The sequence below is a fragment of the Meles meles genome, chromosome 5 (assembly GCF_922984935.1).
Source record: "Meles meles chromosome 5, mMelMel3.1 paternal haplotype, whole genome shotgun sequence".
Taxonomy (NCBI): domain Eukaryota; kingdom Metazoa; phylum Chordata; class Mammalia; order Carnivora; family Mustelidae; genus Meles; species Meles meles.
The window spans coordinates 1,969,903-1,988,848 of record NC_060070.1 but is presented as its reverse complement, the minus strand read 5'-3'; the positions used below and the strand labels follow the sequence as shown (position 1 = coordinate 1,988,848).

The 18,946-nt window shown below is 48.4% G+C and overlaps 1 protein-coding gene across 18 annotated transcripts in view; it reads left to right on the top strand.

The window, feature by feature from the left end:
• Window positions 1-5,062: 5,062 nt before the first annotated feature.
• The window catches only part of AFDN (afadin, adherens junction formation factor), a 134,490-nt gene continuing 120,606 nt past the window's right edge, over window positions 5,063-18,946 (top strand). For 8 of the 18 annotated variants that reach the window (XM_046006886.1, XM_046006872.1, XM_046006873.1 and 5 more), the window contains exon 1: window positions 5,064-5,349. In XM_046006886.1, coding sequence (XP_045862842.1) covers window positions 5,245-5,349 — 105 coding nt within the window. In that variant the 5' untranslated portion in view covers window positions 5,064-5,244. Of the gene's footprint in view, window positions 5,350-5,657; window positions 5,733-18,946 lie in introns of those variants that run through there. The other 10 variants (XM_046006879.1, XM_046006884.1, XM_046006883.1 and 7 more) reach the window with 4 other exon arrangements.

Here is an 18,946-nt window from a genome sequence, read left to right as displayed (position 1 = left end):
GTTGTCCTGGCAGGAGGCATCTGGATACACTAATGTGTGGCTTAGTTCAGTTGCTACTCGGAAGCCTGGGTCCGTGTTTCCTCCCCTGCCCGTGGGCACTGTCATCCCCACCGGCAATGGGACCCCACCTCCTTATGGGGTCTGTCCGCCCTGGGCCCCGAGGCCAGCAGGACAGCTTTCCAGCTCCTTCTCACCCCTGTGCACTCGTGTCCAATGCAGATCCTCAGGGATGTCTGGCTGTCTCGAGTACCCTCTAATTTTACATTTTCTCTGTCCTTCAGCTATCATTAGTGTATACTTAGAGCTGGGGCACCCGTGCCTCGAGCACAAACACCGTGTTAACCAAAGCCTCAGGCCAAGATTTTCACTTCTCACAAGAGTTTGCAAACATCAGCACTTTTAAAAATGTTTAAGTTGTACTGCATTCCCCAAAGCAAACACCTATAATTTGGTATTTTTGATTTTCAGAGATGCTAGTGGATAAAGGAGAGGCCTGGGCGATGACTGAAATATTCCACTTTCAGGTTTCCCGCGGACAACACATTTCTCCACATTGACTTTGCTTGGTCTCCCCAGTTCTCACTGCTGGTAAAGCATTTAACAGTCCACGTTCCCTCCGTCTGCTCTGTGCTTTCATTTGTTCAAATAAAACGTAATGGGAGGATGCATTTAAAAATAGTTTTCCTAACAAAATTATATACACTGTATACATCGGCATACGTTATATGTATAATTTACATTATTTATGTAAATAATTATATGGCACATTTTGCCTATATTTATTTTTATAATATGTAACTACCATACAGTGTGCGTTTGTATACATGTACATCATACCCACTTTCTGGCAGAGAGGGCCATGACACAGAGAGAGTAAAGGTTGATATATTTGTGCCTCTCGTTTCTTCTAAAGTCTGTTAAATTCCCGATTTTCCTCCTGACGCTTCCTATTTGTGGAAGCCTGTGGACACTGGGGCAGGAGTCGGGTCAGCGACACCAGTTCGCCTTCGAGCCTGCTTTCGACAGTGTCTCTTGCATTCTCTTCGCTTCTGTGGAGCCAATGGCAGCCAGTGGCCAGAGGCCCGGGCAAGCTACTCAGGAGACCAAGACCCCATTGGAGAGATGAGGCAAACCTGCCTTCCTCCAGCCTCGCTGTCTGGAGCTACACCTTGTATTATCTAGAGAAAAGGGGAAAGGCTGTGGCCTCCATGCTGTGGCGTCCGCCCCTGGAAAGACCACTCGCTGGCGCGACGGCGCTGGGCTGTGTGCCGTGCTCCCGGGTGGCCTCCACTGCAATCAACGGTTACTCGTCCAACGTCCGGGTGCGCCGGGCACGGGGCTGTGCTCGGTGCTGGGAGCGGGGGATAAGCCAAGTCAGCAAGACAGGTCCTGGGCACCATGGGGCCGAAGGCAAACCAAGGTAACATGAAGCAATTCTACAACACATTAAGCGTTAGTGACCCGTGTTCACAAGCTACAGTTCCGCTCTCACACCGTACACACACACACACACACACACACACACACACGGTCTACTTCCTCTGCATTCCGTGGAAATACCTTCTTTATCTAGTTAATATCTGGCATCTTTTTTTGCAGCATCATCTTAATTTGTAAAATGCTAACAAACACATTCAACCAGATGTTTGAGTTGGTAAGATTAAATTCCTATTCTGAGGGCTTTTTGTATCTCTACTCTGTTTCCTGAAAATTCTAACAGGGAACCTAAAACTTGGCTATCAAGAACACGGCAATATAATGCAGCAAGAATTTAAAGGTACATTCCTCCATTTATCGGTAGCAGCACATACCCTCCTTACTTCTGGAGACTTAATCCTTTGGCATCTCTCTTTTTAAGAATTAAATTAACAAGACTGACCTTCTTAGCCATGGGGTTAGGCAGAGAAAAGTCTGCTTATTTAACTTTCTACAAGCAACTAGATTAACTTTTACTTTTCGAGGCTACTGTGGAAATCGTCTCCCCCAGGAAGTTTGCTCTTTGTAACTTTATTATGTCCCTTTACTTGAAGTCTTATTTAAAGACCATCCTCTGAACTCACAGACGTAGCTAAAAGGATCTTAAGATGATCTGCACAATTTTAGGATTCAAATATTTCAAAATTAATTTACTGAAGTATGAAATTTATTGGTGGCTGGAAAACTAAATGACCTACAGTTCATTAAGCATAGTCGATATATTTGTACCATTTCTTCTTCTGAGATGATTAAACTCTTAATCTTTCTCTTGGCATTTTCTATTTTCCAACGCTTGGGAAAATTGGGGCTGGAATAGGTTTATCACATTTGGTTGGTCTTAGAACCTGGTTTTCATTAATATTAAAAAAAAATTCTTTTAAGTTCAGAGTTTAACCAGAATTTTAAAATATCATTACTTATTTGTTCCCATCATATTATACTTTAAGGCTTTAAGTAGATTTAAGCTTTAGAGGTACTCAGAAATATTTTGTAGATCAATGCAGATTTAAGCAGGAGCTGTGACTCTCCTAAGTGTAACTAAAAATAACACTGTAAAAAAGAAAACTAAGGGGGTCCCCTGGGTAGCTCAGTAGGTTGAGCCTCTGCCTTCGGCTCAGGTCATGATCTCAGGGTCCTGGGATCGAGCCCCGCATGGGAATCTCTGCTTAGCAGGGAGTCTGCCTCCCCCACTCTGTCTGCATGTCGGCCTGCTTGTGATCTCTGTCAAATAAATAAATAAAATCTTTAAAGAAAAAAAAAAGAAAGCTATTAGTCAAATATGAAGTGAAAAATAAATCTTAAAACAGACTTAGATAAGACACAGATTTCTTTTTCAGCCTTGCCCAGCTTTGTTCCCCTTCAGCCTAGTCGCGGGTCTCACATCTTGGTTTCTCTATGAGCTGGAGGAAAGGATGAATTGCGCACGAATTTATTTTTATACAGCATTTCTTGAGCAGCAGTTAAGTCTGATTTCTTAAATGTATCAGAACTCAGCAGCACACTGAAAATGGAAGATGGTGTCCAATTATTTTTATAATGTGGCATCAGAACTAACACAGGGATCAGTGTATTACCTTGAGGTCTTGAACAATGACAGTAGGAGAATGTCAGCCTGAACGTCTTCAAGGCCTGCACGTTTCCAGGTTCTGCATGATTTAGGAATCCTAGGTATTCTGTGGATTTCGGGTGGCTTTCAACCTTTGTCGGTAAACCAGCGCTGGTCGCGACCTAGTAGGACTTGCCGTTTGGACATTAATATGCCGCTCACACACAACACAAATGGGGATCTCTAAGGAGACTCCTGAAAACGATGATGATTAACATTAAGAGGCTTCTGTGTGTCCCGCGCCACACCGCAGGCCTTCCGAGCCTGCCGGACGTGTTTTATCTCAAAAGGCAGCTCATACTCACTTTCTAGCAACGCCGGATTCTGTCCAGCAGGACCCCGCGTCTTTACTTTGGACGCCAAGTGTCCTCGCCAGCCGTGCGGCCGCGTCATTCTGCGGGAGAGAGGGTCCGGGTAAGGGCATCGTCAGGAGTCAAGCCGGGACGGTATGGCTGCCCGCGGGCGCGCATGCCATCTGGCCAGACGGTGCTGAGCCCTGGGGACACCACGACCGTCACTAGAGACACGTAACGGAACAAACAGGAAGCCCGACGTGGGTCTGCCACGAAGCCCAGAACTCCCGGCCCGAAGACAGTGGTGCCTGGACACCGAGACGCTGTCTGCGCCCTCCGCTCTCCGGGAGTCGCCGCCGAGGCCACGGCCGCCTGGTCTCGAGGCCGCAGAGCACAGGGCTGAGGGACTCCCTCCGCAGGCCCTGGCTCTGGCCGCGGGCCCCGGGCCGAAGGGCCTCCTCGGGCAGCCGCGCTGCAGAACGCGCTGGACAGGAAGGCTGAGGACCCAGGGTCTCCCCCAGGGAAGAGCCCCGACGGGCGGCGACAGAAGGCCTCTGCGCCCCAGAGACCCGAGGGACAAAAGGAAGCGGCTTCGTCACGTGTCACTCCGGTTCCCGTTCCCGACCTGCGGCGTCTCGGAGACCTAGGCTTTGGGCCAGCAGGTCGCGGGTCACCGAGGAGCCCAAGGTCACCGGCCTGAGCGCGGCGCGGAGGGAAGGGTCTGCGGAGCGCGTTCCGAGGCCGAAACCGATTATTGCAGCAGCGGAGGTGGGCCGTTACAGGGGGCCGGAGCGCCACGCGCGGTCACCCGGACGCCCGCCGCGGGGACCAACGGGAGGCCTGCGCGCCCCGGAGCACGCGGGGGCAGAGACGCGGGCGCTCCCCTCCGGCCCCGCGGGACACCAGCTGTGCGGGAGCGGCGGCCGCGGGCGCGGACACAGAGCGCGCTGGGCGCCCCGGCCGCACGCAGGGCACGCGGGGTCGCGGCAAGGGTCACGGGCCGCGGAGCGGGGGGGCCGGGGCGCCCCACCTGTAGGCACCGGCGCGCCGAGTCCCCGTCCGCAGAGGGCGGCTCCGGAAGGCGCGCGCCGACCCGACCCCGGCCACAAGGCCATCCCCGCAAGGACGCGTCAGTGACCCCCGCACCCCCGCGGGGACCCGGGCGGGCTGAGAAGGCGCCAGAGCCGCCGGGGCCGGTCCCCACCGCGGTCCGCGCTCGCCCACACGCCCGCGCCCACGCCCTCGGCCGCCCGCACGCAGCCCCCGCCCGGCCCAGCACCCCGCAGGCCCAGCACGGCCGGACCCCGCCCCCGCCGGCCTCGACCCGGCACCTTCCGAACCCGGCGGCGTCCGAGCCCCGCCCCCGCCGGAGCCCCGCCCCCCGCCGGAGCCCCGCCCCCCGCCGGAGCCCCGCCCCCCGCCGGAGCCCCGCCCCCGGCCCCTGCGCGCGGGAGGTGAGGCGCCCGGCGCGTGAGGCCTGCCGGCGGCCGGCGCAGCAGCACCTAGCGGAGGCCGCCCGAGGTGCGGCGGCGCGGGCGCGCGGGGGCGGGCACGCGGGCGCGCGGGGGCGCGCACGGCGGGCGGGGCGGGGCGGGGCGGGGCGCGCGGGCGACGCGTGCGGGCGCTCGGGCGCACACCGGCCGGCGGGGCTGACGCGGGGCCGGCTGAGGCGGCTGAGGCGGCTGAGGCGGCGGGGGCGGCCGGGAGCCCGGGAGCCCGAGGCGGCGGCGGAGCCCGCGGAGCCCCGGGCGCGGCGCGGGGCGGCCGAGCGCGGGGCGAGCCGGGCCCGCGGACCTGTGGGCGCGCGCGGTCCCACCCGGCCCGGCCCCGACCCCCGCGGCGGCGCGGGCGGAGGAGCGCGGCGGGAGGATGTCGGCGGGCGGCCGCGACGAGGAGCGGCGGAAGCTGGCGGACATCATCCAGCACTGGAACGCCAACCGGCTGGACCTGTTCGAGATCAGCCAGCCCACCGAGGTCAGCGCCCCTCCCGGCCGGCGGCGCCCCGCGGGACCCGCCCCCGCCCCCGGGGCCGCGCTCCGCGTCTCAGGACCCGGGGGGCCCGCGCGGGCGGCGAGCGGGCGCGGCGCGGTCACCTGTGCGGCGCGGGGCCGGGGGTCGCGGGCGGGGGGGCGGGGCCGCGGGCCGCGCGGGGGGCGGCGGGCGTGACCTGAGGGCGCCGTGCCCCGACCGCGGCGCGGGGTTCGCGGCCGCCCGGGGCTGTGGCTCCGCGGACCTTTGTCACTCGGGAGCATGTGACCGGCGGGTTGGAGAACGTGGGGGTCGCCGGCCGCGGGAGCAGCGCAGACGTCGGGAAAGTTTGATCGTGCGCGCCTGCCGATGAGGCCGCCGGGGTGCAGGTCGGCGGAGGCAGCGGCGTCCTCCGCTTCGTCGCCGCCCGCCCAGGTCCCTGCCGGCGCGCCCCTCCCCCCGCCGCGCCGGCCCCGGCGTCCGCGGTGACCCGGCCGGGGGCGGGGGCGGGGGCGGGGCGGGGCGGCCGGGGGCCGGGGGTCCGCGGGGCTGGGCGCGGGGAGGGGGCCCGGGGAGGGCGGGGGCCTGGGGTCGTTCCGAGGGCCGGGGGGCCGTGCCGGGGGCCGCGCCGGGGGCCGGGGACGGCGCCCGCGCCCCTCCGCAGCTCCCGGGCGCGCCGCGCGGCCTCGCCTGGGGGCGGCCAGCCCTGGGCGTGCTTCCGCGTGGAGGAGGAAAGCGCACTTGCTCGGGGCCTAGGACAATGGCAGTTGTTTATAGCGAAGCTGCCCCGAGAGTGGGGAGGGTTTTAGAAACCGGCCGCAGTCGGGGTGCGGGGGCTGGGAGCGGCGGCGCGGGCCGAGAGGAGAGGAGGGGCCGGCCTGGCGGAGACCCGAGGGGGTCGCGTGTCGTCGGCGAGTTGCCGTGGCGCACACTGGGGCCGCACGCCGCGCACCTTGCGCAGGGACGTGGTCTCCGTGGCAGCTGGTCACGTCGGCTCCGGCGGCTCCGGGGCGGTCCGTGTTGTCTGCTCCGGGGCCGGCCTGCACGTACCCGTCTCGTCGGCCAGATGGCAACGTTGTCCCGGAGCCGCTTCCTTTTGTTGTCCTGCCCGGCTGCGTGCTGGGGGGACGCTGGCGCGACGCTTCGGCTTGGGCCGCGCTGGGCCGGGAAGGGCTTCCGCGGTGCGCTGCTGGGCCCTCCCGTCCGTCCGGGCGCACCGCCGATGCCGGCTCCCGGGCGTGGGCTGCCCGTGCCGGCGGTCGTGCGCCGCGGCTCGTCCGCCGCTCGGCGTCTCGGGGGACCAGGTCCTGCCCGCGGAGCAGCAGGGCGCCTCGCTCGTCCTGGGCGTGTTCGCGGTCTTCGCGAGGTGGTGCCGCCGTGCGCTGTGCGAGTCCTGGCGGCGGTTTTATCTCTGCTGTGGAGAAGCGGGACGTCAGATTCTGTCGTGGTACGGGCTGGTTTGTCTTTCTGCTTCAATGAATCTATTTGTAATTGTCTTCTGAGAAATTTCCCAGGTCTGGTTGAGAAAAGGAGTATTTTTTCAACTTAGGTTTACTCTGGGGTTTTGAATTGAGTTGGCATTAAAAACAATCTAAATCAGAAACAGATTATTGGTAATTGGACTCAAAAAATTACATTTTTAAGCATTCAGTTGAAACTTTCCCCCTATTTTCTTAGGGACACTAGTACGTATTAAAACTGGCTTATCATTTGGAGAGCGGCTTGTTGCGTCGGTGTCCTGCAGGTGACACGTTGCCGTGCCTGTGTCTTGCAGCAAAGCAGATTTGAAGGACTGGTTTTGAAAAGGATTATGAACTCCAGTTAGGAGTTTCTCCTCCCCGGTTAACACTTGATCTCTCTTGAGAAATGATTCTCCAGAAATATATGGGAAAGCTTTGCATAATGAAATAAACTGGGTTTTTGTTGTTGTTGTTGTTGTTGTTTTTAATGTCTGATGTTACTCACGTTAGTTTTTTCAGAGAAACTAGTGCGCCCGTAACGCCCCGTGTTCTGGAGAGCGTTGCACACTGTTCAACTGACTTCCGTCTTGCAGGTTGAGCTTCACATTGAACAGGTTGTATTTTTCATTACGTTGTGGGTAGCTTTCATGTTAGGAATTCTCTAAACCAGTATTTCAAGGTTCATGGTTTCACTTTGCCTTATCTCAACTTGTGTCTAAAAGTGTGTACTGTCTGATGATGAATATTTACTTTATTTGGGCATCACAAATCATTTTTCTTAGCTTTCTATAAGAATGTAAGTGTGATACAGGCCTTTATTATTTTCTATAGACGTTAAACAAGTTTACTACAGAATTTGACTTGTGGGAATATGGTTTAATGCTTATTTTTAAATATTTGGATAATCTTTTTATGTATCTATATGAGGGTATTGTTGTGGCTTACTCTCTTTTGTTTACTTTGGGGGGGAGGATACAGTAATTGTTATCTGTCATCAAATTTTATAACTATGTTAAATCACTTGTGTTTGGTGGTTTCAGGCAGTCTTGATAACCACTGATAATTCTGTGGTTTTTATGTTCAGTAAGATGATAAACTTGGCTTTTTGGATTATATTTACTTCTTAAGAAAATTAGAATATGTTCTAATCAACCTGGTTATCTCTAATTTTTTCCTTCACAGCCACATTTATATGTAGAAGGAGGGCTTCCAAAGAAAAAGCAAGTTATATTTTGTAATTGAGTATTTTTCAGCCCTTTCCTCACTTGGGTCCTAGATTCTTTAGGAATTGTAAAGTGATATTTGATTTAAACTTACTGTTGGTATTTTATCACTAGGAGATTATTGTTAAGTTGAGTTAAGATCTTGATTACTGTGGAAAACTATAGCTCCTAATAAAAGCTGCTTAAAGCTTTTTAGTCCTGTTGTCTTCTTAATGCTAAGTCTTTATTTCTTTTAGGAACTTCTGATTATTTATTATGGCATAGTGCTTGTTGCTAATCTTTATTTCCATTTCTTCGTCATAAGAAGGCTTCTCTGGTTACCCAAAGGTCTCCCTCTTGGTTTTTGGAGTTCTCTTATTTAACTTATCCCAGTCTTGTTATTATAGCCATTGGTTTTTGTTTCCCTCGCTGATTACATGAAAGTGAGAGCTTAGAATTTTATTTTTTTAAGCATTGTTATGTCTTTCATTGTGGTGGGTGCTCAATAAATATTTTGCCGAAAAAGTGTTAGGTATGATTTTCTTTCTGTATACCTTTGTTCTTCTTCTTTTTTAAGATTTTATTTAGTACGTGCTCGCAGAAGCGGGGTAGGGGGGGAGAGGGAGAGGCAGACTCCCCGCTGAGCAGGCAGCCTGATAGGGGACTCTGTCCCAGGACCCCTGAGGATCAGGACCCGAACCTAAGCTAGAAGCTTAACCAACTGACCTACCCAGCCACCCCCGTATACCTTTATTCTTGACAAAATGTGGGATATATATATATATATTAAAACTGTGGTGAGATGATCTGTTAGGCTATTAGAGATTTTTATTTTCATGTGTTACTCTTTTGCATAAAGGTTATACCTAAATGCAGAAACTGTTCAAGGTAGTTGACCCGTTTGCTTTACGAGATAGTCCTTAAAGTCAGTTTTTTAGAAGTAATTTGAGTTTATTATCCTCTTTTTGTATTGATGGGAAGTCAGAATCTAGAATCTGTACATACATTCACATTTGCTTTATTAAAGATGAATATGTTATGTTTTTAATATTCTGAGTCATCTTCAGAAGTGATGTGATTCATGTTACCCAGAGGTGTGTGTAAGAAACAACTTCTGGTTTGTCAGCAGAGGCAGAGCAGGACGTCTTGGTGTGAAGCAGTAAGAAGTTGCATAATTTATAGCTAAGTGTGTGTTCCAGACTAGTGCTTAGGTTGTGACTCTGCTTTATCATAAGACTTAATTTGAAACTGTTTGGAAAACAGCAGTTGTGTTACTGAGCACGGGTACCCGGGAAGATCTCTTTTTCTGGTGACTAACGGATAATGATACAGGCAGTTGCCAGTGATGTGTTTTTAGTATTCATAGGCATCTGTCTTTTTAATTTTTAATTTGAAACCCAGTGGTGGTTGTGACTTTTTCCCTTCTAATCTTTATTTCCTGTAAGAACTGGTTAAGATTTGTTTGTATGGGTGTGAGCCTGTCAGTCTGAGCTGAGCCTGTGCCCAGCGCTGTGGAACATCTTGGGTTGGAGTTGCATCTAGACTAGCTTCGGTGTGCTCTCCTTCTGCCAGCGAAAACTGATTTTGATTTTTGCAACTTACACACTTAATGGAATGTAACTGTTGTAACTAGGCTCTTCTAGAACGGTAAAATTTGGATTGTGGTTCATAGCATGGTAGTAGAAGTGTCTCTTTCATATTCTTGAAAAAATGAGTCACAGAAGATCAGATTGGTATGTGCCAGATTGGTGGGAAGCTTCTGAAAGAAGGTTTAGGTTTATGCCATTAAGGATTTAATTGAGCAGTTGTAGTGCGTAAGGCATTATTACTGGAGTTGCTCATTCTGGTGGCATAGGCTAATTTGTTTATGAGCAGTTTTACCAGACTTGAACTTGGATATAATGTCAGAAAATGCTAATAAATAATAATAGCAATTATTTTGATGTAAATCTGCTTTCCTTTATTCAAAACGAAATGGGTGTGAGTACTGCTCGTGGAACATGAAATTAAACATCTCTTAATTGAAAATTATTTCCAGGCTGGGTAAATTCTGTTCATTTTGTTCAGAAGTTTGCTGTTTCTGTTGTTCTCCTGGCTGATTGTATTTAGGATGTACTCATTCCCCTTGAAGATGCCCAGGAGAGACACGGCAGTTTGTTCGACCTACATGTACTTGTGAGTTGGATATTAAACACTTTGCCAAATCTCATAGACCCTTTCACCAGTTTTGGGTGTGTCCTGTCTGTTAGCTGGCACTGACGGGCTGGTAGGGCCTGCGGATCTTGAGGGCTTCTAGTGAGTGTCCCCGTGTGTGTGAGCTGGTGGCAGATGTGGGCATGTTGTCAAAGCTGGACCATTTTTATGAATGAGTAGAAGCTTTTCTTAACATTTCCAGTCGCATTTCAGGACCAAATAAGAACAGAGAGCTGGCGAGGGGGGTTTTGTTCCCCTGTCTCAGGTCATCTGCTTGAGGTTTGGTTCTGGAAACAAAAATGTAAAACTTCACTCACCATTATGGTACATGTGATTGACCAGAATTGTGTTATGATTTAACTTAGAAAGTGAGTGTATTTTATACGGTGAAGGTAAGCACATGTAGTACTGGTGTATAGGTAAACCAGGAAAGCATTTTCCTGATGTAAGCTGATCGCCGAAGATAAGGGTAATTTGACGTTTCATACTTGCAAGTTTACACGCGTGTGTCATGAATGAGTTTATTTAGAGGAACTGAAATTGAATAGCTTACTATGACTGGAAAGTAGCCAGAATTTCTATACTTTTACTCAAAGAAATTTTGGTGTTAAAGGAAATTAAATTGTGTGGCTTACAGAAAATGAGGTGAACTTTTGTTGCACGTGTTTGTATTGCATGTTTTTAGGTTGATTACACACGGCATGGTTTGCTCTGTGTGTGTGTGTGTGTGTGTGTGTGTGTGAGAGAGAGAGAGAGACTGAAGTGCAGCTGCCGTACGGTGTTAACCGGTTTTGGGTGTACAACAGAGTAATGCAACGTCAGTGTGCATTTATATACGTTAGGATGCGGTCTCCACAATAGAGCTAGCTAGCTACCGTCTGTCACTATCCCAAGTTGTTAGATGCAGTAACTAAATTGCCTGTGTTATACATTATATCTCCATGTCTTATTTTATAACTGGAAGTTTAGGGCACCTGGGTGGCTCAGCGGGTTAAAGCCTCTGCCTTCGGTTCAGGTCATGATCCACGGGTCCTGGGATCGAGCCCCACATCGGGCTCTATGCTTGGCAGGGAGCCTGCCTCCTCCTCTCTCTCTCTGCCTGCCTCTCTGGCTACTTGTGATCTCTCTGTCAAATAAATAGATAAAATCTTAAAAAAAAAACAAAACTGGAAGTTTATAGCTTTTACCCCCCTCCCCCATTCATCTTCTACCCCCTCCCTCCTCCGACAAGTACCAGATTATGCATCTATGAGTCTGTTTCTAGTTTTGTTGTGGTTATTGGTTATGTTTGTTAGGCTTTCTAGATTTCACATAAGTGAAATCATATGGTATTTGCTTTTCTCTGACTTACTTCAGTTAGCATAATACTCTCTGGGTCCGTCTGTGTCATTGTAAACATCATGATTTCACTTTTTTTTTTAAACGGCTTTTAATGAGTAGTACTAATGAGTACTACTAATGTACTAATGTAGTAATGAGTAGTACTAACGAGTAGTACTCCATTGTGTACGTATGCCGCATCTTCATTCATTGACCTGTTGTTGACCACTTAAGTTGCTTCCGTATCTTGACTGTTGTAAGTCACGCTGCGTGAGCAGAGTGGTGCCTGCACCTTTACAGACGGTTTCATTTTCTTTGGGTAAACACCAAAAGTGCAGTTGCTGGATCATAGGGTAGTTCTATTTTTAGTTTCTCGAGGAACCTCTGTACTATTTTTCATTCCCACTACTAGTGCCTGAGGGGTCCCTTTTCTCTGCATCCTACGCAACACTTGTTATTTCTTGTCTTTTTAATGGTAGCTGCTCTAACAGGTGTGAGGTGGCATCTTCTTGTGGGTTTGATTTGCATTTCCCTGATGACTAGTGATGTTGAGCATCTTTCCATGTGCTTATCGGCCATCTGGATGTCTTCTTTGGAGAAATGTCAATTCACAATCTCTGCCCCTTTTTATTTCTATTGCTTTGTGTAAATGCTTTTGTCTGTTTGGATATATGTGGTATGTGGTTTGCAAATGTTTTCTTTCATTCCATACATCGCCTTTTCATATTTTTCATGGTTTCCTTTGCTCTGCAGAAGCTTTTTAATTTGATGTAGTTTTATTCATTCATTTTTGCTTTTGTTGCCCTTGTCTGAGGAGATAGACCCCAAAAGACTGCTCAGACTGCTGTCCAAGAGCTTACTGCCCGAATTTTCTTCTAGGAGTTTTATAGCTGCCCATTTACATATGAGTCTTTATTAACCCATTTGAGTTTATTTTTGTATGCGATATACGGAAGTGGTCCCATTTCATTTTTTTCTACATAGTTGTCCCGTTTCCCCAACACCAGTTATTGCAGAGGTGGTCTTTTCTGCACTGTATATTCTCGCTTCCTTTGTTGAAGGTTAGTTCACCATATGAATGAAGGTTTATTTCTGGATTCTCGGGTTTGTTGCTTTGATGCCTGTGACTGGTTTGTTGGCAGCACCACACTGTGTTGGTTACTGAATCTTTGTAGGTACAGTTTGCAGCCAGGGAGCATTATACCTCCATTTTTATTCTTTCCGAAATTAGTCCTTTGTGGTTCCATGCAAATTTAACGCTTATTTGTTCAGTTTTGTGAAGAATGCCGTTGGTGTTTTGACAGGAATGGCATTGAGTCTGCAGATGGCTTTGGGTGGTACGGACGTTCTGACACGTCTTCGCATGGGTTGGGAGAGTGTTCTTGCAGTTGATGAGCATGGTATGTCTCCTCATTTGTTCATGTCATTTCCCGGTTCTTTCATCGGTGTCTGTGGCTTTCAGTGTGTAGGTCTTTCACCGTCTTGGTTAAGTTTATGCCTCGGTATTTTCTTCCTTCTGATGCGGCTGTGCACGGGGTTGCTTTCTTAATCTCCCTGAAGTTCATTATTAGTGCATAGAAACACAGCAGAATCCTGTGTATTAGTTTTGTATCCTGCAACTTTGCTGATGTTTTATTACAACAGGGTTCCAATAGTACGTTGAGTAAAAGCGGGGAGAGTGAGGGGCGCCTGGGTGGCTCAGTCAGTAAAGGGTCTGCTTTTGGCTCAGGGCATGATCTCTGGGTCCTGGAATCGAGCCCCACATTGGGCTCCCTGATCAGTGGGGAGTTTGCTTCTCCTTCTCCCTCTGACCCTCTACCTGCTTGTGCTCACCCTCTCTCTCTTCCTTTATTTCTCAGATTAAAAAAAAAAAAAAAAACCGTTGTGAAAAAAGTGGCAAGAGAGAGTATCCTTGTCTTATTCCTGATCTTAGAGGAGAAACTTCTAGCTTTTCACAATTAAGTATGGCATTGGTTGTGGGTTTGTCATATGTGGCTTTTATTATTTTGAGGTATGATCCTTTTGTACTCATTTTGTTGAGAGTTGCTTTTTAAATGTTGTCTCTGAATTCCAGTTACCACAAGGAAAACATGTGAGTAATAATTCTACCAGGACAAGAGGAATAAACTGGGATTGTCTCCATTAACCCAGGGTGCAAACAGGATGAACTCACAGAAATGGTTTCTTTCAGTTTCTGAAGTCTCAAACTTTCTTTGGTTTACTCCTGGCACCAGTGCCCAGGTGACCTAGGCAGAGTGGAAGAGACCATTTTCACAGAATGTCAGGTATTTTCTTTGCGTTTTAAAAGCTGTCTTCCATTTGGGTAGCCCAGAAGCACTCTGCGAGAGGGCATACCGCCACCGGCTATTGTAAAACAGGGTGACAGGATTTTCAGATAAAGAAGTCTTGCCTTGTTTTCTGGAACTTCATCTGAGAGTTCCACTGTTCTTTTGTAGTAGAAGAGAGTTTTACTCCTAAAATTAAGACCCGTGAAGAAATGCTCATAAGAGCAGTTCAGCGAGCTTGTTATATTCAGAATTACAGCTTATCGTTCTCTATTGCTTGGTTTCATATACATTTTGCTAAAGGAAAATTCGACTTTTGCCTTTTGCAAATTTAAATTGTTGTTCCTTGCAAGAATGTACTTTCTCTTTACCCTTGTTTGCTAAGAGTGGTACTTTCCGTTGTGACCTACTTATCCTTTTTATTTCCTGACTTTTATAAGAGAACCAACACGATTTCCATTTTACAATTTCTTTGTGTGCCGCTGTTACCAGTCATGGCGTTTTGGTGCTTAGACTTCAGATTGTCCATTTTTCCTGTTGCTTTGAATTAAGTTCCATATGTTTGGGTGCGGAAATGAACTAGGAGCAAAAATACACACCGTGTTGGGGTGCCCAGTGGGCTCAGTCAGTGAAGCATCCAACTCTTTTTTTTAAAAATATTTTTATTTATTTATTTGACACAGAGAGAGGTCACAAGTAGGCAGGGAGGCAGGCAGAGAGAGAGGGAGAAACAGGCTCCCCACTGAGCAGAGAGCCCGATGCGGGGCTCGATCCCAGGACTCTGGGATCATGACCTGAGCGGAAGGCAGAGGCTTAAACGAGCCACCCAGGCGCCCCCTAGGGGATGATTATTTTTAAGACGTTGGTAATAAAAGAATCTGTTGTATGAAGGTTTTTGGTTTGCGCTTTAGTATTTTAATTTCTGCTACTAATTCTTTGCAAGATCCTTTTATATATTTTTTATGTTGTTATATGAGTTTGTCTTGTTCTTTTTTTTTCTTTTTTTTTTAAAGATTTTATTTATTTATTTGACAGACAGAGATCACAAGTAGGCAGAGAGGGAGGCAGAGAGAAAGGAGGGGAAGCAGGCTCCATGCTGAGCAGAGAGCCCAACGTGGGGCTCAATCCCAGGACCCTGGGATCATGACCTGAGCCGAAGGCAGAGGCTTTAACCCACTGAGCCACCCAGGCACCCTGTCTTTTTCTTTGAAAGGACTTTTACCCAGGCGTGGATTTCGCCATCATGTGTTGACCACGTAGAAAATACTGGTCCAGTGACTTACGTGGCTGTTCTCAATGTGGGACATTTCTGTCAACAGTATCAGAATACTCTGTTAATATTACTGCTGATCAGAAAAATCTTATGTTTTCCTAACATCTCAGTCCTGTGGAAGCTCCAGTTCCGGTCCTGGCCGCACTGGGCAGGCGGCACTTGAGGGATCTGAGGGCCTGCTTCCTGTGGGAGGGAAGGGGACCCTTCAGCCCGGTGAGGGCAGCTTGATGGGCATCTGTCTGGCGGGCATCTGTCTGGTGGAAGTGGTGCCCCGCGAGTAGTCGGCACTTCCCAGCGCTCTTCCTTGAGAGAGCCATGAAACTGGCACGCGACCCGTGTGGACATTTTCCCCAGTGTGGCACATGGATTATTGAGCAAACGCGCCCCCGAGAGTCAGACTCTATGAAAATTAATCACTTTTTTCTGTTTTATCAAAGACACTCTTAAGTGTAACTGCACCCCTGTTTGTAAGTGTGGATTCAGGGCACTGAAAACTTCATTGATTCTGAGGATGGTTTGCTGCTGCCTTGATTTGTGCTGACGAGCCGCGCGCCCGGCCCATCGGGCCTTCGGAGCGTCCGCGTGAATGGCGGCACGTAGCGGGGCTCGTGCTGTGTGCGCAGGTTCAGCGGGTCCTCTCTTCCTGGCTGTCTTTGGAAGCTCGCGGAGGAACCCCAGGCGTTCGTGCTTGGTACGTGTGAGCTGCTGGCCGAGGGTATGTAGGCGTGGGTTTTAGGAATTTTGGTTTGTATTGTTAAAGCCTATATTCGTGGTATTTTCCAACTTTGCCTATAAAATTAACATGCATATCACTTAAAATGGGAGCGTAGGGCTCAGTATGATAGAAGGGCAGATTTCAACGTGTATTAATTTTTTCACGTATTACGTATGTGGTTGTTTCCTGTATAAGCATCTATTTTAACTTCTACTTCTCAGTAACAAGAGGCAAGCATTTACACTTTTGTTGTGGAGGAATGCTGTCCCATAGCCTCACTAAAGTGGTGACCAATGAGTCTTACTACTCTGATTCATTGAGGACAAGACTTCGGCCATTTCTCCTTGTGGAGCTGTTCCTAGTGCGAAGAACAATACCGTTGAATGGAGTCCGAGCTTTATGGGGGGTGGATGTGGTGTTTGATGCAGGCTCCCGGCTCCTGTCCTGTCATGCTCTCCATCCCACGGGCAAACTCTGAGTCCGGCCGGCTGTGGACTGTGTGAGGAGGTCTTTTCACAGCTGTTTTTGGTTGTATCTTCCCTCATTTTTAGTGTATTTCAGGAGCTAACGCGCAGATACAGACAGGTAATGCTTATTTTCTAATCCATACACAATATGGAAGTTTAGTACGTTAAAGTAACATATAAATATAGTACTTCTAAAAATGCATGTGGTGCAAAAAATATTAGAATACTGAATTTATTTTTAAGGTGAATTTATTTATTCAGTGGCAACTTGTTTCACAACAAATATATTGTGTTGTTTATGGTGAGGTGTAAATTCATTTCGATTTTTTGGTGACCATTTCCTTTTTATAGACAGCATTACTAGGTCATTTTGATGATGTGCTATTTTTAACCACTCGATGAAATGCATTAGTAAACATGTTCTTTTAATTTACCAGGGAATAAAATGCAGATAAGAGATCGTATTTGCTGCAGAAGCCAGTTTGTAAATGATTCCTTTGTACACCAGCTTGGCTTCTGCTTTTTCAAGAGGAGGAGCCTTCCGGGAGTACCATGGACAGTGTTTGAACATTTCACGTTTAGGGCCTCAACTATTTAAAAATGTGTTTTTAATTCAAGTTTGGCATAGGTGGTTCTTAGTATAGTTCTTAGTATAGTTAATGTGTTTTTATTCCAAATTTGCTGATTTCAGTTTAAAAAAAAATTTTTTTTATTACTTTCAGGAAATTATTACTTTGGGAATATCAAGGACAGTAAAATTAAGACCAGGAGATGTGGAAAAGCATTAGGAAACACTTATGATATTATTTTATGGTTTATTTTTAAAGTATATTCTTGAAAATGTAGTCAGACATAGGAGTTTATACGTATGCTTTACTGCGGTGAGATGATATGGTGACTGTCTTTTGATTATGAAAGTAACACGCATGTTTTAGAGGATTTGGGAAACGTTTGAGGCACGCATGTGTTTTTGATTATACGTGTTCATTCATTATTTGCATCGTTAGTACTGTGGCCTGTTTCTTGACCAGCTGTAGGTCTCTCAGGAGTGCAGCTTCTGGCGGCTGCCTGGGCCGCTCCGACCGCTGTCGTTCTTCACAGCGAGTGAGTGCGCCAGGCACGCACCTGACACGAGCCGGAATGCTCTGCGTGGCCTGTCTCGTCCTCCCAGCAGTCGTATGGGGTAGGTGCTCCGCTCTCCTCTTGAGGAAGCAGAAGCTTTGTTGGTCTGCAAAGGAGTCATTTGCAGATTCCTTTATTTGTCAAGATTTCTTCCCTGTATTTTATTACCCAGCTAGTTTAGAACAGTCTGTTTGCTAATAAATGCTTTGTGTGCATTGTCTTTACTTTCTGTGACAGCCCACGAGGTGGGCACTTCTGCTGTTCTCATTTCTGGATGAAGAGACCGAGCCTGGGAGAGGAAGAAACTTGCTCATGGGTATGCAGGTATAATGGGCCGAGGAGCAGTGATTGGAACCCGGCCGTTCTGCCTCACACCCCTAACGACGGTGTTCGTGGAACTCAAAAATTTAAGATCACGGCGATGAAAGCAGTGTTTGGAAATCTTGTAGGAAAATAATTTATAACTAGGATAGTTTAGGGGCACCTGGCTGGCTCAGTCAGAAAAGCAGGTGACTCTTGATCTCCATGTTGTGAGTTCATACCCATGTTGGGTGGGGAGCTTACTTAAAAATAAAATCTTAAAAAAAAAAATAAATAAGTAGGATAATTTAGAGCTTGATTTTCAGAAAGAATCACAAGCGTGATCTAAGGAACTGCTTTCTGTGTCATTTATGTCGTGTGCATGTGTGTATATTGTAGACATGAGTGTACTGGTCCTCGTCTTGATTGTCTGAAGCGGTTACGTCTCATCTTTGACACAGCTGATTGTATGTTTTGTAGCCAGTGTGGTGCAGGCCATACTGCATGTTCTAACCAAGACGACTGGGAGCAGCCAGAAACTGGAGTGTGAGGGCATTTTGATAGCCTCACGGATGGCTTTCCCCTGCCTAAGAGAAAGAAGACAAGCCTCCCCACGGTTCTGGCTGCTTTCAGACCCTCTTGTTCTTGGGACAGCCTGGGTGTTGTCCTTTTTCCCTTGATCTGCTGCTTCCTGCCGTCCTCCTTGAGTTGGCTTTGGTGTTGCCTCAGCCCATTTCTGCTCCTTGCTTCAGAGTAAACAACAAATGAGACTTGTTTGTTCTCATTCCAGTTGGGGCTCACTTAATTTCGTAAAGTTTAGTTTATATATTAACTAGCGATTTCCCCGTAGGTAATGTTTGAATTTCAATGGTTTTCTAGATATAATTCCTTGATTGTTACTAACAATCTACCTAACATCTGTTGAGCAAATATTTGCCATTCTCAAACCAGAAGGAGGAATTTCAGATAAAATGGCAGGTTTAGGGGCCAGTGCAGTGGACCTTCTTAGATCATACAAAATCACTTCTCTGGTTAGGAGCCTATGCTTTCTCACATGGGGTAGTTTCTAGATGGGAGGTTAAGCATACTTATATGGATCAGGGGCTGAGTGACGGACTGTAAGTTACGTAGTTTCCATGTATACATGACACACATATCTAATTTATGCGTTCGTATATAGTTTTGTAACGCAGCACACTGAGCCTTGTCTCTGGACTGGTGTTACAGGGAGATCAGATGCGTGCTGCACCACGCTTTCCCTCTCTT